This window comes from Xyrauchen texanus, chromosome 27 (assembly GCF_025860055.1).
Source record: "Xyrauchen texanus isolate HMW12.3.18 chromosome 27, RBS_HiC_50CHRs, whole genome shotgun sequence".
In the NCBI taxonomy this organism is placed as follows: Eukaryota; Metazoa; Chordata; class Actinopteri; order Cypriniformes; family Catostomidae; genus Xyrauchen; species Xyrauchen texanus.
In genome coordinates this window covers 26,170,525-26,192,277 of record NC_068302.1, presented here as the reverse complement: position 1 = coordinate 26,192,277, position 21,753 = coordinate 26,170,525, and the positions used below count along the sequence as shown (strand labels likewise).

General features: G+C 38.9%; 1 protein-coding gene across 1 annotated transcript in view; it reads right to left on the bottom strand.

Annotated features, from left to right (window-relative positions):
- The window catches only part of LOC127621217 (nucleolar protein 4-like), a 67,917-nt gene that overhangs the window by 3,457 nt on the left and 42,707 nt on the right, over nucleotides 1-21,753 (bottom strand). Inside the window, exons 3-8 of the mRNA XM_052094725.1 lie at nucleotides 17,261-17,372; nucleotides 15,439-15,548; nucleotides 7,993-8,146; nucleotides 3,304-3,596; nucleotides 2,701-2,886; nucleotides 2,237-2,425 (exon numbers count right to left, since the gene is read on the bottom strand). Coding sequence (XP_051950685.1) covers nucleotides 2,237-2,425; nucleotides 2,701-2,886; nucleotides 3,304-3,596; nucleotides 7,993-8,146; nucleotides 15,439-15,548; nucleotides 17,261-17,372 — 1,044 coding nt within the window. The remainder of the gene's footprint in view (nucleotides 1-2,236; nucleotides 2,426-2,700; nucleotides 2,887-3,303; nucleotides 3,597-7,992; nucleotides 8,147-15,438; nucleotides 15,549-17,260; nucleotides 17,373-21,753) is intronic.

Sequence of the window (21,753 nt, the reverse complement as noted above, 5' to 3'; positions counted from 1 at the left end):
TTCTGGTATGTAGCACAAACAATAAGATTTACCGCTTACAACTCGTCCAGAACTCTGCTGCATGTGTTCTTACACACACCAGGAAGTCTGCTCATATCACCCCTATACTCAAACTTCACTGACTTCCTGATACATGCAGTTTAGAATCCTATTCTTGGTTTTTAAAGCTTTTCACAGCCTAGCACCATTATATTTGATACATTAATACACCCCAGTGCACACCCTCTGATACCCAGGCACCAAATTACTCATCATACCAAAGTTTATATTGTCGTCTACAGGCAACAGTGTCACTGATCTTTGAAACAAAGCTGACATTTATTTTTTCATTATTATTAATGTTGACCTACATAAGAAATTATGTGTGTGTCTGTGTTTGTATTAGATGACGACCGATATATCGGTTTTGCTGATTAATCAGCTGGTAAGGGCGCGCTGTCATTATACAGTATGAGTGGCCTCTAGAGGCGAAATAAAAACTATCAATGATGCCTCGTGGTGGTTGTTTTGACACATGAGACTGCACGTTGAATGCAGCGGAACACTGCACGGAGCTGAACAATGCAGAAACACCAACAACTAAAAGGTATGTATACAGTATACGTTGTCTTATCATTATAAAGTAATTAATTTCTTGAATAGATGCTGCAATAATAGAGAACAGCAGTATGTTTGCAGACCAGGCTGAGAGGATGCTAACATTAAAGTTAGCCTCAAGTGGTTAGAACAATGTGACAAAAAAACAATCAAGTCCTACCCATATGTTTAAATAAAATGTATTACCATCTATTTGCATTAGTTTTTATCCAGTCACATTAATGCTTTAGCCAGCTAAGTTGTATATTTAAAGGTAGTGAGAGATTTGAGAAAAATATCTTCATGCTGTCAAGAGAAACATATAAACAAATCAGAAACGCATCTTATTTTAATTCATTTTTTGTCCTCATGGTAATATGTATTTTTGTCATTTGATTAGATAATCATCAAGTGATCGGTGTGTGTGTGTGTGTGTGACGAGTTTCTTTGAGAATTTAAATGAGCGTAATAGCACAAAATACAAACAAAAATATCACTGAATCTTATAGAAGCATTAAAAAAATGCATAAGACATTGCAATTCACTAGTTTGCTCTAGTTTCACAGTAAAGACCCCTCACCAGAAGTGAAGTGATCAGCCACTTGACGACATGGAATAGCTCTGTGAATCACAAAAGGCTGTGTTTAATAAGTAAATATATAGTATTCGCAGCGCGTCAGTGAATAGCACTGCTCTGTTTACACACACACACCCGTGGCTGTTTTTAGCCTTCACATGTTGCAATATTTGAGCACTACTCACGAACAACATCTCAGGTGTAGATGTTCAATAGTTCAGTTCACTTATAATATGCATTTAGAACAACACCGGAAGTGTATTTTACCCGAATTTGAATAAGAAGCTAATTAAACTACTGTGAACTTCCCTACAAACAGACACTTACAGGACTTCCTGGAGAATTTGGATGGAATGTTAAAAGAAAAGGATGAGAGTTTAAAAAGTGCACGACTTAAATATATTACTGTTGTATTTTAAATTATAAATACAATAATATTATTATTGTCATCATTAGTATTTTTTTACAATTTATAACAATATTTAAATTTAATGGGTTCCAAAAAATAACTGTGTGAATGAAAAGTGAGCTGATATCTTACAACTAAATAGAGATCTGAATCCTTTAATGTCCAGATGTAAGTTGAAACATTTTTGGAATAAAAAAAGAAATAAAAATACAAATAAAAATGGTTTCTTTTCTTCTGAAGACTTGAAGACTGGAATTACTGTTAATTTTGCTCCTACATTATCCAGTAAACTAGTTAATAATAAAGTGTTTCTTAATAAGCTATACATTTATATTGAAATAATGTGTAGTTAGAGGTTTGTGTTTCTTTACATATTAAAGAGCACACCCAATTAATTCCACACAATAATGTAGATAATCTAAACTGATTATGCAAAAAAACTAAACTGGTATCGGAACGGGATCGGTATTGGCCGATACAGAGATTTCCAGTATCGGAATCGGAAGAGAAAAAGTGGTATCGGCGCATCCCTACTTTAAATGTTGTTTTTCCATTCAGTATTAATTTTTAAAACTATCGGACGATTAATCGGTTATCGGCTTGTCTTCCCAACTTAGTTATCGGTATCGGCAAAATCATATATCGGCCGACCTCTAGTTTGTATGTTTACATACCTCAAAGCCACCCTTCTTCATGCGGCGACAGGATTTGAGGTAGGTTCGGATACGTTTGCGAGCACGTTCTTGGAACTCTGGGAACTGGCGGCTGCAGGACTCAATGATGGCCTGGATTTTCTCTTTGGGCTGCTTTGAGATCGGAACCATTCGGTCCAAATTCTCATCCACAAACAACCGCACAAACATCTGAAAATGGAAAGAAATATTAGAGAACAAGAACTGAAGACACAATGTACCAAATCAAAAAAGTAACATTTGAGAAACATTTGAAATGTAATTGATTTAGAAATGTAAACTTGTTCAGTTTTGAAAGGAAAATAATCATAGAAAGAAACCTCGATATACACTTCCAAACACAAACAATGGAAGTAATTAAGCATAAAAAATTAAAGTCATTAAATACAAAACTTGATGTACGTCATGTAAAATTATCAAAATCTTTTTGAGGGGGTTAGACTCACGTTAAAAGCTTTAAGTCTTTCAGGGTCCATGCCCTCTGCATCATTTATCTTGTCACTGTCATCATGGTCATCACGATCATCGTCATCATCGTCTATGACCTGAGAGCTACCTGGGTTCATATCCACCCCGCACATGCTCAGTTCTGTCTTCACCGAGTCATAGCTTCCTGAGCTGTACTGAGGGGACTGTAAACACATAAGTACAAAATAAATGTAAACCATAGTTTAGTTTAACATCATAGCAGTTACAATTAAAAGTCTGAAGCTAACTGACAACATTTCAAACAATATAATGCTGATTATATTTTAAAGGGACAGTTCACCCAAAAATAAAATGTCCTCTTGTGTTCCAAACCCATATGACTTGCTTTTTTCCGTGTACCACAATTAGATTTTTGTCAGAATAACTCTCAGTCATCATTCATGTTTATTGCATCTTCTTTCCATTCATAACATTGTTATTGAAGAAAGTCATAGTGGTTTGGTGCAACATGGGCGTGAGTAAATTATGAAAGAAATTTCAGTTTTGGGTGAACTGTTTTTTACATCTGAATATCTAAGTATACGTAGAGTGATATGGAAAAATTTGATTTAGTCTTGTACCTTGTTATTGTACTCAGTTTTGACAGGGAATTTTCTGTTGGGGTCAGGTGTGTAGGATCTGATCGTCACTCCGGGTAACAGCCTGTCACTCAGGTTAACGGGCTGTTGTCCCTCCTGTGATGATGAAGAGGTGCTGAAGTCCAGCGGTGCTGTTGCACCGTTACTGTTCACCTCTCCATATGGAACCACCCCCTCAGATGCAGGAACTCCTCCTGTCGCCATGGCAGCACCACCAGGCGGAGTCAGTGCAGGGAGGCAGTTAGCTGTGCAGCCATTCCCTGAAAAGGAATCGTCTGAGAGAAAGACAGAAAATCTTAATACACTATAATAAGTTATATGCAGTGGATACCTTAAAGAGATAGAAAATTCTACCATTATTTACTCACTCTTATGTTGTTTCAAACCTGTATGACTTTATCTCTTCTCTGGAACAGAACGGGAAATGTAAGGCAGAAGTTTATGGACTGACAGCCTCAGTCAGCATTCACTTTCATTGTATGTTAAAAAGATGGAATGAAAGTGAATGGTGACTGAGCTTAACATTCTATCTAACATCTCCTTGTATGTTTCACAAACAAAAAAGAGTTATACATGTTTGGAACAATGTGATGGTGAGTAAATGATGACAGAATTTAAATTTTTGGGTGTACTAGATGTTAAGTGTGTGTGTGTGTGTGTGTGTGTGTGTGTGTGTGTGTGTGTGTGTGTGTCAGCCTGTGTCTACAGGGGGAAAGGGGGGTAGGCTTTTCCACTTTAATGCTGTGCTAGTATGTAGTGCTAGTATATACAGGAGAGCAACATTGGGGTCAACTGTCAAAGCAGTGTTGGAAGGCATAGGTGAAGAGAGAGGGGATGAGGGGGAATGAGATGGGTGTGGGACTCTGCCAGAATGGTGTTTGAGTGGATGGGAATAAGTATTTTGAAAAAGAGAGCTGAGAAGGGGCAGAAGATAAGATGAACTAGAGAAAGAGCATTCCTTCTCATCTATCCATTCAGAGAACAAAATAAGATATAACACATGCCCTGTAGACCATATACAGCATAAAAAACATATAGCCCCAATATTCGGATGTTGCTAGATATAGTCTAGATAAAGCCTAATCTCATGAAAATTATGTGACTGTTGTGACATTTTTGCATAATGACATTATGTGGTTCATTACACACATTGCAGCAGTTGAAATATCCACTGTATGGCGCTAAAAGCGTGTTACATTTTCTCCCAAACATGAGATTTTTAAGGTTTATGCTCTATTAAGTTTTAAATCAAGATAACCTACTTCCGTACCCCCTAAACCTTAACCTCGCGTGACCTCGTGTCCACTTTCCTGTACGATTTATTTTGGCTTTGCTTACCCAAAGCAAAATTTGTATCAATTTAAACCAACTGAATACTATTCACAAGACACTAGACTGTCATTTAAGGGTTAAACATCCAGCGCATCGAGCCACGTGATACAACAACATGACATTGTTTTCTGTGAAGCGCTTTTATGGGCACAGAGCCAAACTAAGTGCCTCTGGTAAGAAACCTCTTTACGTTTTCTTAATTGACACCTGTGTGGGTGTAAAGAGTAGCGTCTCTAGTTTAGTTTGATATGCCGCTTGAAAAAATTATTTTATTTTTTGCGCATCACCACACTGATAAACATGATGTTCACATGCGTGGATCTTGGGAAATTATTCCCTCATAAGTTGAAAAAATATGTTAGTTATTTTTTATAACTTTCAACGTTAACACGTGTGGGCAATTTTACTTCATTTTAATATAAATAGTGTTATATTTTATTTTGTTATTAATGTAAAATACGGTTCTATTCATTAACATTAGTAAATACATTCCTATATTCACTGTGCATTTTCACATTGTGACTTATTGGGTTCATCCAAAAGCTGAAATATGTTACTTTCAGAGGCTTTATATTAAGTTAGGATAAAAATAAGGTGCATTTCGAACTGTTCTGAGACCAGTGCAGACAGACAGACAGACAGACATGTAGGTGCTACAAGTTACAAATAAAAAAAGGAAATGGAAAATGTACGCAGCAGTCACGCTCAGGTCTCAGGTTTAGATTTAACCACCTAAATCATAGTGTCATAAAAACCAAATTGTGAGATAAAAACACAATTTGCTGAAGCAACTGCATAATTTTTTGGTGCTTCTACGATACTTTTACTATTTTTTTTTCACGTGTCAACTTGTGTGCTCTTTTGGACTCTCTTGGTCCTTCACAATGCAAATGCAATGCTCTATGAGTTGAGCTACTGTGCAGTTTGATCGCACTCTAACATGTTTGTAAATGTAGTTGTAAAAAATTCTTACCTTCCATTGGGTGAGGAACAGAGAGAAAAGGCTTCTGAACTGATAATCTGCCATTTTATTTGTGATTTGTGTGAAAGGAAATAAAAGCAATTGTTGTTGAAATTGTTTATTTCATCAGGAAACTGCCGCAATACGTACAACGAGCCACATTCAAAACTTTAGGAATAATAGCGTGATTCTATAAGTTAAGGCTATAGATTTCCAATATGACATGGAACTGTGCAGACAGTGACACTAGCCTAAATGAACAATTTAGTATGTCAAGAACTAATTATGTAAATAATGAACAATCGTACGATGGTAGTGTGTGGGTTAAATACTCATCATTCTTGCCCTGTGTGTCTCTAAACAGCAATCTGCCAGCTATGAATCAAGGGGAGGGATCCATTAGAGCATTGGTACATTGAAAATGGGTACAGGACACTAAAGAGCCTCATTATTGCCGCAAAACCCCAGACATGGAATGAATCATAAACATCCCATAATACAACCTCACCAATGTATTTTAGAGGGAATATCTGTATCTGTAGGGTGTGCAGTGAACAAATATATTACTTACTAAAATGCATTGTTTGGTAATAACAATATAATAAAAATGTATTACATTGTATCAAATGTATACTGGGTACACTCTGGGTGCCTTTGCATAACCTAAACCGTTTTCATGGGTTAAATAAAACTATTTCTACCTGATTAACCTTAAAAAATATTCACTCATATTTAATAACATTCATGACTTAAATAAAACCAGTTAATTTAGATGTTATAACAAGGTATCAGGTATTAGGTAACCGGACATATATTTATATATAAATATAGTTAAATCTGAGACAGTGATTAGTCAAACATGATAAAGTCAGCCAAGCTTATGATGACAAGCAAGGGAGTAACTTTGTAACCCCCATTCCTAAAATACTATCATTCCTCTTTAGGATAATTCTCAGAGGGGCCTCCACAGCTGTCCGTCAAGGGTTAGGTGCACTGAGCATGTGCGTGGCCCACTCGTCACTTTATCTCTCCTTGCATCTGTTTGTATGTGTGTGGCTGAGTCGTTCTCTACAGCCCCTCTGTGCAAGATTACACAGGATTAGCCCACAAAGAAGCAACCCAGGCTGCTTCCTCCCTCTCTGCCACCCATTAGACCCTCGACCGTCCAAGCAACCATTTTAAAACATTTCCTCCTCCTCTTCCCCTGCCCTCATCCTCTCTCCTCATACCCCATTGATATACTAGCCATGCACCACTCCATCTCCCCCTGCACTCAGCTGAACAAGAGACAAGACAGAGAGAATGAGAGCTGTTCAAAAGAAGGAAGTCTGTTCAATATAGAAAGGGACTAATGTCAACAACCCTTGAAATCTTACAGTTGTGTACTACAAATATGTAGGTCCTGGCCAAAGTTCATTGTTTATGTCCTGTTTATAGATTCTAATTTGTAAGTTTGTTGTTGGCTTAAGCACTGTAACCAATTGTGTGCATGAACACAGAAGCGAATCAGAGGAATTTAGATTAGTCTATAGGTCTATCGTAAACAACAACCACTCAAAATGAGTAAATTTTAAGCAGCCTGATCCACAGATATGTGTTTGATTTTTCACTTCTTTTTGCGGTGAAAGAAAAATCACCTGACACTGCAGCTACATTCACACTACTCCGTTTTCATTTGAAAGTTTGTTTTCAGTTTCCTAATGTCATCGTTTTCCAAAGTGTGCAGGGTTGGAGAGGAGGACACCTTGGAGACCTAATTTCATTGTTTCACAGGCATAAACGGAGCAAAATTGATGCATTTTCAAACTAAAACACATCCGTGTTGATGAGGCCTCAAAAAGTTTTAGGAGCAAAGTGAAAAGCATTGGTAGTCATTTGGATTTATTTGGGATTCGTAAAATGTCCTGATGCTATACATTCTATTACAAATTATTAAAAATAATTTGTCAAATAATTATGATTTTTGCCATAATCTAGCAGCCCTACAAGCCACTGATTTTAAAATCAAGACTGAAGCCTAAACAACTGAGATTCAAAATAGTATAGAACCTAACAATGAAGATTTTCACATACACAGCCAAAATGAAAGAATAAGGCCATCTCAGCATGGTTCTGCATACCCCAGACATCCATTTAACCAGTATCTGTCCAGAGTGTAATGGAAGTGAGCAAGGGAGACTAGAGTGTTGGGAAAAGGGCTATAATGGTCCTTCAGGCACCTCTCCAACATCAGCTTACAAGACACTTGTCAGACTCTTGCCAACCATAAAGTCTTCATTGATAAACCCTGACAAACATCGGCAAATGCTGGTTGTTATTTCAATGAAATATACAACTAACAATATACAAAGTGTGTGTGAGAGAGAGAGAAATCATACCTTCCTCCTCTTTAATGTTGGCTTGTGGAGGTGTAGGCATCCTCTCCTTGTAAGGGGCGGTGGGGCTGCTAGGCTCTAGAGCTGGAGCACGTTCAGTAGAGACCCACGCAGGCTCAGCCATTTCCAAATCCTCACTGCTTACCGAACTCTCATCCTGTATGAGAGAGGGAGAGAGAGAGAGGGAGGAAGACGAGGAGGAAGTCAGAGCTGAGGATATTCTGTGCACAAAATGAAACTCAACCACCCCACTAATGCCAAGATTCTCCCATGTCTCAAGCACATGATCTTTATACAGACAAAGTCCTCAGTTCAAACTATCAGACCAGTATCAAAATAAAATTCTCTCTTTTCCACATTCCCTGTTCGGAATTTCTTTCTATATGTGGGATGTAAATAATAAAATAAACTTGTTTTACAACATGTTTTCTTTTTTCTTCACTCATGTTGTAACATCATAATGTTTTATTCATGTGTATCTGCTTGTGAGGAAACTCCACATTCCGGGTGAAGAATGGGAAAGGACAGAGGTAGGAGACGCTTAAATAATGAGTGACTATGAGGGGAGCTATTTTTGACTCTGTTTGAACCAAAACCAAAAAGAACTACAACATACAGTGTAAAAAGTGGTAACCTGCAACTGTTACCTCAAGTAGCTTTTTCTATCTGGTATAACCCTTAAAATTAGTTTTATTGTAACATTGCATATTCAGGTTGGTTAAGTGATGTCAAATAATATTTTTACTTGAATAAAACCAGTTAATTTAGATGTGACAACATGAACCACATTTTTTAGGATACATTTGTTTTTGTTGTCAGTGTAGCAAGCAATGAAATTCAGGAATCAAACATTGGTTGGAAAACTACATACATTTCATACAGTTTTAAAGGAATATTGACTGACAAAGAAACCAGGGCAAACAAGGGAATGAGAAACACCTGGGGAAAACCAATCATGAAAGGAAACTACAAAGGACTACAAAACTTACAGGAAATAGGAACGGGGAACTAAACAAGAATTTCAAAATAAAAGTCTAAGAACAAAAATAGGGAAAAGCTGTGAGAAAGTTCCCAGTGATTTGAAACATGTTTTAGACCTTCTGGTGATGCTAACACTGAGCATCTCCACATCATTCATCGTCAAACACAGCCTACAATAACCTTGTCAACTCCTCCCCAAATGTTCTAGGAAACACCCACAATATACTGCTCACCCAGTGCCTCCTATCTGCTCAGATCAAACCCTCACAATACCATATGGGCTGATCTTAAGACATGCATCCACCCCATCAATGTATATTGTGCCACTTCCTCATTTTATCAAAAAACAACCCTCATTTCACTATAACCCCCCAACCAACACACACTTATCCACCCCACCCCTTATGTGCAGGACCTACTATTTAATTCATCCATCTCTTCCTTCAAAAATTCAGATAAGATTTCAGTTCAAGTTTAAAAAAAGATGTCAGGCAAAATCCATCCATTTTCATTGCATTTATTCTCCATACAATGAAAGTGTTAACATTAGGCTTAACATCTTTTTTGTATTCCAAGCGAGAAAGTCATGAAAGTCTTAACAACATGAGGATGAGTAAATAATGTTTTATTCATAGATAATTTTTGGATGAACTATCTCTCTACCTCTTTAACTATGTATGAAAGTTAAAAATGAATTCTATTTATGAGTTGCTCTCTCCCTCTCTCTCTCTCTCCCTGAACGTGCACTAACAAACAAACCACTAAGGCCTCTACATTACATGTGTCCCTGGATCCCTGTTTATCATTACCATGGCAACCTCAAGAGAAGAGAGGGGCTGTAATCATTTAGTGGGACTCAAGAGAAAGTGAGAAATGCAGGTGTGTAGATGGAAACAAGCGTGCCTTAGACTAACCACACATACACAACAGAGGATAAAGTCACTATGATTTCACTCCCAAACTGAATTGCCTCTCCAAATCTCAGCAATATAATGTAAAGCACTCACAGGATCACTTCCTCTTTTGAGCATTGCACAACAGATTAAAAAAATCAACTAATCAAAACTCTCATAAATGATCTTATTTAACATAAGACTTTAGATTTATCAGGAACTGCTGTAGATTAATGTTGAAGAGGTCATATCATATTTATTTATTTATGTAAATCCCCCTCCCCCCCACACTTTTGCAACAGAAGTCATAATTCGTTTTTTCATGACCACATTCCACCACCTCTATCTTTCCTTTAGAATTAAACGGGCTGCTTTTGATGCTTTGCCTTTTAGATATCTCTTGAAATTCCCTCTTTAAATGTGAAATGAGTATCAGTGCTTACTCACAGGCTACAGGTTTGTGCTGAAATGTGTCTGTGTGCATTGAGAAGTGTATTACATTTAGACTGAACTGATCAGGACCCTTATTAAAATTAATTTCAGCCATCTTTCGTAATGATGGGATCTTTCTTAAGGTTATGCAGAGCGGCAGCTGTTATACACAGCCAGGAACACTTTGACAGACTTTCTTACATTCTGCTTTTATCACTAATTCTGTTGGTGTTTAGGAATAACAGTAACTATCCTACTCCTATTACCTCACAGTGACTAAATATCCAACATGTGTCATTGACTAGTTAATGTATACTGAATTCTGATGTCAGAAATCTAAGGATTTCAGAATGAGCATACTGTAAATACAGTATTAATAGTTATCTTAAACTGTACACATTTATTTATTAACTTTAGGCTTTTTTAATTTTTTACTATTCTTACTAGTTTAAAATAAATGACCATTACTCTCTTAACCCTTAAGTTGTCATTAATAGAAACATTTAAGTGGTCCAAATTAAACAGTACTTGAAATGTCACATTTTGGAATCATAACTAAAATGAATATGCTCTTTAAACTTTGGTTTCGAGTACTACTAACTCAGAATATAATGTACAAACTGCAGCTGTGTGGAATACCCCTAAGCCTTTGTGCTTGAATAAATTATGTATATTTGGTCGAGAAAAAGGAACTTATGTTTTAATTCTTATGAATATTGTTATGACTATTGTTGTAGCTGGTTGATATTGATTTGTGATAGTGATAGTTATTTGTGTGAAGTCACCATTAAGGGTGATTAGTGTTACCTCTGGTGAACTTGGAATCTGTTCAAATTAAGCCATTCTTCTTTCTCAATTGTACTTTACAAAAGTGCAGATTTTTGTGCACTAATAAGTACTGAAGAGAATCTAATGTGGCATATGGCTAACCAAGATTCCAGTCATAAATTCCCTTATAATGTATAAGACATGCTATAACTCAATTTAAATAATTCAATAAAAACTATGATACTTTAGTCACAGATGAGTTAAGTTTAATTGTAATTAGTTAACATTACTTAAAAAATTAAGTTCAGTTTACTTGAGCAAAATAAGTATGTTTACTAAGAAAAACCATATAAACCGTGTTCCACGTGATGCCATGTGAGGAGCGGACATGTAAACGGTGAGCTCTGCGCACTTTGCTAGTTTTTAATTATTTTTATGTCATAAACTGGTATGATTTGATACACCCTGCTACATGTCTGTTCTTTGAAGTCAACATGGCAAAAAATTCTAAATCCTCGGGCTCTGGATAAATAAAAAGACAATTACGTGCTCAAGCTGATACCTCAGATAAGGCCGCAGATCAGGGACTCGGTTTGGACGGTGCGGTGGGAGAAATCCAGTGACAACTGGCAAGCATGTTTGTGATGATGAAGAAAGTTTTTGCTGACTTAGAGGATCTTGCTGTAATACGTTGATCGATTACTGCGATAGAAACAAAGTTACAAGAATCGGGGACGTCGAGAAATGGATCGATAATCTGGAGTCATCGGAGAGGGAATTAGCTGCTAATCCGCTAACGACCAAGGCTGATTTGGAGAATCGTAGCCAGCAAAACAATGTCCGAATTGTTGGAATTCCTGAGCATGAAGAAGGTCAAGGTACGGTGAAATTCCTAGACAAGCTCTTCCCAAGTCTGCTCGACATAACAGGCCACAAGCTGGAAATCAAGTGAGCTCAAAGAGTCCTGGCTCGCAGATCCACTGAGGGAGACAGGCCCGATCAATTGCCCGCTCTGGTACTCCCCGACAGGAGCTCCTCTCGGGACAGTCGCGCTGGCACACAGCTGGCCCTGGGGGCTGCGGAAGTACACATTTCCCCCAGTGAGCCTTCTTGCATCGGTGCTGTGCAAGATAAGGGAGGATGAGGAACAGGTCCTGGAACAGGTCCTGTGGCCCCTTATTGGCCCATCCAGGCCTGGTTCTCAGACCTCACGCTCCTCGAGACAGCACCTCCCTGGAAAATTCCCCTGAGGAAGGACCTTCTTTCTCAGGGACATGACACCCTCTGGCACCCGTGCCCAGACCTCTGGAACCTCCACGTCTTGCCCCTGGATGGGACGCAATGATGTAGTGGATCTACCACCTGCAGTCGTAGACACGATCAACCAAGCCAGATCTCCATCCACCAGGCAACTTTATGCCCTAAAGTGGCACTTGTTTGTGAATTGTGTTCATCACGAGCCGAAGACCCACAGAGGTGTGCAGTTTGGTCAGTGTTTTCATTCCTGCAGTAGAGGCTGGAGCGGAGGCTGTCCCCCTCCACCTTGAAGGTGTATGTAGCTGCTATCGGAGCCCACCACGGCACAGTAGATGGCAATTCCCTAGGTAAGCACGACTTAATTATCAAGTTCCTGAAAGGCATCCGGAGACTGAACCCTCCCCAGCCTAGCCTATTCACCCCCTGGAATCTCTCGGGCCTTCAGAGACCTCCCCTTCGAGCTGCTTGATTCAGTTGAGCTCAAGGCCCTCTCCCTGAAGACGGCCCTCCAGATCGAGTTAGCCTCCATCAAGAGGGTTAGGGACCTGCAAGCGTTCTCTGTCAGCGACACCTTCCTGGAGTTCCGTCCGGCACATTCTCACGTTATCGTGAGGCCGCAACCCCTACAGGGACCAAGTCGTGAACCTGCAAGTGCTGCCCCGGGAGGAGGCAGACCCAGCCCTTTCATTGCTGTGTCCGGTACATGCTTTGCGTATCTATTTGGACTGCACGCAGAGCTTTAGATGTTCTGAGCATCTCTTTGTCTGCTTCGGCGGACGGCGGAAAGGTAACGCCGTCTCCAAACAGAGGTTAGCTCACTGGGTTGTTGATGCTATTTCCTTAGCTTATCACACCCAGGCCGTGCCCGCCCCCTTGTGGGTTTGAGCACACTCTACGAGAAGTGTAGCATCCTCGTGGAGACTGGCCCATGGCACCTCCTTAGCAGACATCTGCAGAGCAGTGGGCTGGACAACACCAAATACCTTTGCCAGATTTTACAATCTCAGGGTTGAGTCGGTCTCGTCCCGTTTTTTGTCAGGTCCGAGCCGGTAGAACTCGGTAACACGGCACAACCGGCCGGATGTTCCGCTTGCACACAGTGCCCTTCACCAAGCTGATCCAGTGTGCCTTCTATCCCAGGTTAGCCACTAAGCATCGCTCCCTGGATGTTCTCCTCCCTAGCCTTCACAAAGTCACAGGTGCTCTGTACTGGGGTCGGGCTCCACAGGCTTAGTTCCCTTCTCTGGCAAACTCCCTGTGATGTATTTCCCGCAGTACAGTCCCCCTGTCGGCGGACCCGCGTTTCCCTTGGGCAGCCCCGCTGTAGAGTCCCCCCTCATTAGGCTGGACCTACCACACGCCATTTCCCATGTACGGCTTTACAACCCTAGTGGTGTATTTGCCACATGTTACCTCCCCCTAGACTGGGCAGGATGTGGCCTCCTCAGGGTCTTTTCCCCCTGAAAAATAGGAACGGGAAAGACCGCCTTCCCCGACGCATTCTATAGCGTTAAGATAACCCCAGCTGCTTCAAGTCCTATGTGATAGACATAGTGAGAGAAAAGGCAGTGGCTGCCGGGCTTGCTCCCATGTTAGTCATGTAGAACCTGTTCCCCCCCCCCTCAGGGGTGCGGGGAACCTAAGGTCTGTATGTGTCATCTCTTTGGGGGCGTTGGGGAGGGCTACGTGCAGCCGACACAGTTGCCTCTAGCACGCAGTAGCCTGCTTGCACCTGTCTCGACAGTTCACGTAACACAGTCAGTGCGTGCCGTTTTTAGATGGGACCCCTTGTTATTTGTGCTTTGCAATTATGCTTTATTTAAACCCCAAAGATGAAACTTTAATTAAAATTGTTGTGTCAGATGTGAAGGGGAAGGAGAATGTATGCATGTGCGTGCTTTGGCCAAAACGTCTTCCACATCATAGGTGACGCTGGGTTAATTAGTACCCAGTGAAGAACTGGATAAGCATTGCCCATTCAAATACATTTGCCAGCCAAGCAGCAAAACAAAACTAAACAACCCAAAACAAAACAAAACACATTTGCCAGCCAAACAACAAGACAAAACAAAAAACTGATTTATTGTGTCTTGTTAGTCAAGTGGGTTCTGGCTCAAAATAAAATTATATAAAATATTGAATAAAAGCTAAAAAAAAATTTCAACAAATCTGTGCTTCCAAGCACATATTTGGCCTTACCACATGCTCTTGTCCACAGAAACAACTAAAACCAGGATTCCTGGTTCTTCAGCTCAGTGGAGGTCTCTAACCTGAGGTCAAATTCTATGAAGCAGGGACAAGGACAATGCAGCAATTCACAGGTACTGTACATGGTTACAAAATACCCTTTAGATTTATCTTTAGTTGTTTTACACTCTGAATGCAACCTTAGCAGGCTTTTCTAACTAAGATGTCATTTATTCTATAATATCTGAATGAAAATATTTGTTATACCTTTTAGCTGTATATACATTTGAACCTATTATGTTAATGTATTCTGGTGCATCCTGGTCTTCCTTGTACTGTACGAGCATATTCTACATACATGCTCTTTAGGTCAAGGCTCAACCTATATAATTCCATAAATTTTGCTGTGTATCATTTTATTTGGTGCTGTAAGGAACTGTCTTTCTCAAGTATGAGGGTTGTGTATTTACCATCACCCCATTTATATAGCACAGTGACCCATAGACACATCAAACTCTTGCTATTCCAGTCATCCACACATACTGTTACTGAGGCAACTACCTCTATAAGAGTTTTCCTTGACAACCACATATTGCAGTCTTTGAGTGCAGTTTCTTGGAGCTGGATGAATTTTACATTTAATTCCTTGCATAGATGCTAAGGCAAATTTAGCATGATGTTACCATGCTAAATTATAATTTGGTTAACCTAAAATAATCAGTAAGAATCAGCTTTTGTAGCTCTAAGCAAACCCTCAGAGTGAAAAAATCTATTTAAATGCAATACATGCACCAAACTAACAACTCTGATGTACTGTTAGACAATGCACTCCTTCAAAATTGATTGCCCCCCTCCTCTGCTCTCTCTCTCTCTCTCTCTCTCTCTCATGCTCTTATTTTCTTCTCTCACACTCTTGCTTTGTTTCACCTACCTGCTCATTGGTAGTCATGCACTGTAGTTTCATTTGTTTTAGATAGGTGGCAGTGAGAGGCATGTTGTAATCAATGAGGTCTGGCACCAAGGAGGTAGGACGGTCATTCTCTGAGGATGGGAAACAAAAGTTGTTTTACACAAGTCATTAATCAAGAATAATCTTATTTAAAAAATAATAATAATTCAAAGTGACCTAAGGCAAGAAACAAAACAAAAAATGGGAAATTTTCTAATGAAAAATTAAGAAAAAACCATCAAAAAAAGACAGGGATAAGCCTTATTTTTCAATTTGAGGATTTGTTTAAAGAATCAATGAGCATCCTTTCAATGATGTGATAAAATATAAAAATAAATAAAATAAAATAGCCTTTTATTGTGTTTGGTACCACTTTCATTAATGTAATAAAAAAAACTATTAAATTGTATTTGGTAGCACTTTCATTGATGCGATAACAAAATAATAATAAAAAATACAATTAAAACTAAATAAAACCTATTTCACTGTGCTTGGTAGCATTTTCATTAATGTAATCAAACAAAAGTCCTGAATTGTGTTTTTGTGCTACAAAACACATATGCTGCATATTACTTGTGAATATTTTAGCTATGGAATCCATTAGCCTCCTTTCATTCATATGATAGATGGATTTATTTGTTAGGCAAATTTTGCCCCATTCAATCGTATCTTGACCAGGGTACATTACACAGATAAGTCCTTTAGAAGGCACTGTTGAGTCAGAGCTCCAATAGAGCGTGTCAAAACAAACCTCAGGTCTTTGTTAAAATTAAACACAATAAAAGGTAGACAGGCTTTTGTTTGGACACAGATCTTCTGACTCTACAGTGTTCCCAGCCATTATGCACTCTGAACAGTGAACATTTTAATAGAAAATCTTATTCTATAAAATACATTGGAGAGCAGGCAGGCCACAACCCTTCAGAACCACCCGTAGGCAGGAGCAGATCATCTAATTCCCTACTCAAAGTTTGTTTAACATTCAATATGTGCTGTACAAATGTCGCAAGATCAGCTCTCCCCCACATGCCAGTCTTCGTGTGCAGGGGAGGAAATCAAGCTTATCTGTGGCTGAGTGTGAATTAGTCACATCAGTCTGTGACTAATGGCAGAGAGACGTCATGTCTGCGCAGACAGCTGACTTATAGCATATGGAGTATAATATCTCCGCAGTGGGAAAACAATCCAATCTCTAACATACCATCTGATTCTACTTCAGGGAAGGGCAATGAAGAATTATTGCTGCACTGTTGATATTATAAATCATAAAAGCACAATGATAATCATGAATCCCTGTGAAAAAGTTAGAATTTTAACAGCAGTAATGTGTCTGAATTATATAATGATACTAATATCCAGTCAGAAGGCATATTTGAAGGTGAACTGCTTGTTAAATCACACGGGACAGTCTGCTATGTTGTGTCCTAAGGGATTGTTTGCATTTTCCTCAAGTGTTATTTGTGATTTCTCCTTTTTTTTTATCTGATGTTTACTGTGGGAAGTGCGTGGGTTAGATTATCCATTCATTAATTACAAGTGGCTTGTAGAACTCTAGAGTTTTAGTCTTGCCTCTGTGTCTTATCATAAAGAGTGTGATTTTAATTAAGAATGTTGGAAATGCTGTCTTCCTTAATACAGCTAAAGAGGACGCATTCCAAAAACTTTAATTAATGATAAAATTATCAAAAACAACCAATTTACTCAGCAGGGAAAAGGCTTTTTAAATTTTACATATAGATGTGTAAGGTTCAAAAGTATAACAAATTACAAATACAGAGATGAAATTGCGGGGAAGGGGTCTGACCTTTGAACTCTGCCGTGCAGGATTTAATGTGCATCCTTTTCTGGCATTCCCCACAACTCATCAGGAAACGGGTCACTGCCTCACGTGGAAGAAATGCGTAGGTCTCCGCAATCTGACAATCCAAATGGAGAGAGGAGAGCAGTCAAGAAACATTTTGGGAAAGAGTAAACAACTGGAGGAGTAGAGGCTGAACACAATAGTTAATGTGACACAAATGCAATAGTTTATGAATTTGATTTTCACAGTAGTACCCAAAATGAACACTCGCCTAGTGCCAAATACGAGTAAAAATTGGATTTGGAGATTAAATAAAATGCAGTTACTTGATAAATGGCTGCTAGTTTAGGAACTGCAACATAATACATTTGTTTTATTTAAATTAAAACTATTGTCAGACCCTCAGAAATGTGCAAACAAAAACATCTCTTGACCTGAATAACTTTTAAAGAAACTTTCAGGGTTCAATACAAATTCATCTCAGTTGTCAGCTTTTGTGGCAAAAATTATTTAGACTTATCTCCTATTATCTAAATAAAGCAAATATGTGGGTTCCAGTGAGGCAATTATAATGGAAGTGAATGGGGCCAATCCATAAACATTTAAATACTTACTTATTCAAAATGATGGTCACAAGACATAAACAATGTGCTTGTTAACATGAGTTTAGTGTGATAAAATTGCTTACTAACTGTGTAAAGCTATATCCAATTTTACAACTTCGTAGCCATGATGACGTAATGCCATAAACTGTAAAACTCTAAACTACCATAAAAATGATTATTTAAACAACTGAATTAATACACAGGTTTTAAAAGAATAATTAATGAAAATGCTTTTATAAAATTATAAGCCTCACATTTGGAGACTGTCTCATCATGATGCGAGTGACCAAAAGAAAGAAAAAGCCTGTGCTGTTAGTCACAAATAATGGTATTTTTATATGTATGTATTTTATAATGTATATATTAAGTATTTTTAATAAAAGTAATGAAAAAAAGTCTCATGGTGTCGTGGTTTTATGTGTTTTTGTTCATGTCTTTTATATTGGTAAAATAGTTCCATGCAATGTTTGTTCCGGTTTCATTGTCATGTGATCTTGTCATGTGTTTCCCATGTTTCCCAATGAACATTGGTTCATTGTTTCATTAGCTTGTTAGCAGTCTCATTATCTTGTTTAGAGTTCTGTGTGTTCATTGGTTATCATTGCCATGTGTTCTCCCAAGTCCAGTTATTTGGCCCTCATGTATGCCATTGTCCATTGTCGATATTTGTGAATGTATGGTTGTTGGTGTGCAGTGTTCCATATTCATCATGTAAATAAACTGCACTTGGGTTCTTTGCACGTCTTCGTCTACCTGTTGCCAGCCACGTTACACATTGTAGGTAATATTTATGGTGGGTAAATATTGTCAATTCACTCAACATTGGCAAGTTTGGTAAGAAGTAAAGGAATCGTTCACCCAGAAATTAAGTCTGTCGTCAATTATTCACCATCTTGTTCCAAACCTGTATGACTTGCCATCTTCCATGAAACACAAAAGGAGATGTTTGGCAGTATGTTAGTCTTGGTCACCATTCATGTTCTTTTTTTTTTCTCCATACAATGAAAGTGAAAGGTGACTGAGGCTCTGACATCTTTTGTGTCCCAAGGGGGGAAAAAAATACTATGGATTTGGAATTTACATTTTTGGGGCTGTCCCTTTAATGTTCCTTGCTGGAAACAAGGTAAGTTTTGTATTTTACTATTAAAAACTCTCTAAAAATGTATTATTTACTCTACTTCCTTTTCTCTCTCTCTTCCAGTCTCCTACGTTCTCTGTCCCCTTTCCCTCCTCTCACTTTTTGTTCTTGCTCCCTTCTCCTGGAGGCTTTCTTGTGTGCAACCTTTACACAGAGAGGGTGACTTGAGCAGTAGGAATGAAAGGACCACCTCCCTTTCTCCCCCCTTAGGCTGCACAGAGAGAAAAAGCCATCCAGGGAAAACCGCACCTCCCAGAATGCCCCCTCCTCCCAGCCTGGCAGGGCTGGTCTCTGTGGGCTGCTCATGCTATGAGACCTGACAGCCAGGCTCTCCGGGGCACTGGCTGAGGAGAAGAGGTGAACGTTGCCCCAAGGACATGGTGCAGCCCCTGCACACACCCAAACACCCTTGCTCACACACTAATATTTCTATCATTAATTAAGAAGGTACTTTAATATTAGGGGTGGCCACTTTCTCTTTGTGTGTCTGACCACAAATTTTTCTGTCCTACAGGAATGAGCTGAGCTCTGTGACAGTCCTGATTATTCATGTGTTAAAAGTCAAATTCCACAGAAACGCACAGAATCTCAGTCAATGAAGGAGTTTTGTCATAGACATCCCTTCAATGGTAACCAAGACCAAATTGAATACAACATCATTGCAGTGACACCAGGCCACCGCAAGAGGGCAGACCACAGCAGTCTGAGAGGGTAGTGAGTCAGGACAGGAAGTTTGATCTTGAACCAGCTACAGTAGTGATGACTACTGTGGAGTAGACCGATATAGAATGTTTTTTAAAACTTACATTAATATACATTATTCAACTTCCATAATGAGATGGAAGTTAAATAGTTCCTGCTCTTAATTACAGTCCAGTAGAGACAACATCTGGAATCTGACGGGAAATATTGGAATCCAAAGTTGTACTTGGGGCTGCACAATTAATCAAATAATTCGTCTAGATTACAATTACAGGTTTCTAAATATTTTTCACTCCACACCTAAAATAATCAAACTCTGTGTATACTGAACTGGATTAAGCACTCAGAAGAAGATTTGAAGCACCGAGAAGAATGTTAGTAACACTTAAGTAGTACTTAATCTCTATGCTGCATTTCCCTGTAGCATCATTATAAGTAAAAACGTTTGAAAATTAACAAGAGCTTTGAACCACTAAGTGCAACTTAACTGTATCTTTCTTGCGTCTTTCACAGTTTATCAAAGACAAAGGGACATTGAATAAATTGTGAAAAAATTGCATCGAAATCAACTGCCGGTCTTCACAGTCAGCGCATGCATGTGATTAGGTTTAAAGATAAATCAAAATTGACATAACACAATACAGTATAACGTTTTATTGGCCTTATTTGATATTCATATGATAGCAATAGAAAGATTATCTTATTGAACCAATTTCTTTAGACATATGTGAGTAAAGTGACCCTGCAGTTTATAACAAAAAATAAATAGTACATATTTACATGCACTCCTTGTATCACTTTTATTAATCTCTTTAAGCTGAGCAAACACCTGAAACCCTGTCTTGCAGGGAATCTGGAATCTACGCCCTTGCACATACGACAGTTCACCTGTCGTCCCAGTGTCCTTACATCCTGAGATGATCTGAGATAATATTCAGCATTCTCTTAGACGACACTATTCCTGCAAATTGTTCCCAGATTACGAACAGGGAACATTTTATTTGAAATTAAAAAAAAAAGTCTAACTATTTATAACAGAAATATGATGATTATCTTGCATGTGAGGTATTTTGCGTGCGACAAAATCTGTTTTCTTTTTATTTGCAAACTGTTCTTATATTCCTGCAATTTTGATCGGGTGGACCAGTCGTCAATCTGGGTGGACTAGTGCCACTCTGGCCCTTATGTGGCCTTGCGCCTGAAGCTGAATTATGTGCATGGCTCTATTTGGCATGGTCTATGTCATAAAAGTGTGGACTCGGAGGAGGAACACAAGGGCTGAGCGCAGCATTTGGGAGTGGGTCATGCATGGAAATACTATGGAAGGATATTGGCAAGCACCAATCAAAGTCAGTCACAGCTGATTACAGCCAATCAAAGCCGGTTCAACAAGAGCTAATTAAGCCAATCACAGAGTGTCTCAGGCAATCGCAGCTGATTCTTGAAGATCATAGCCAGTCAGTAAGAACTGAGGGTGTTCTGATCTCTGCTTGTCTGACAGTCCATCAGTATTTGGCAGTTCAATGTGTGCCAAATGTCAAAAACATATCTATCAGGCAGTAAATTGCTTTAATAAGGTGATTAGCACAGAGCTTAGTTGGGGCTGGAACCTGACACCTAATTTCACACACTAATGCTGTGTTCCATTCAAAGTCAAACGTGATATCTCAGCCTTGATATCTCTTGATATCTATACAGACTTGATGTCTCAGATCTCAAATAAAGGCATTCAATTGCCAGATGCTCAGAAGATTATGTGTAAGCAAACAAAACTTCAATGTTCACATTAACCTAGCATGTTTTCAGATGTCAAAAGCATCTCCTACAGTAGCAACCAAATTGGTAAACAATGCTGCAATTCTAGCATTTAGCACTGTGCACACCGCCAGCCACACGCAGCGACAAATGACAAACAATCTCATTCATTTTAAATGAGAGCAGAGCGACTTCCGTCAACACGAGCAACAGCAACCGCTGGCGACAAGATGTGAGTGTGGCAAACAACACAACAAAGTTGAGAAAAGTTTAACTTTATGCATATGGCGAGCAAC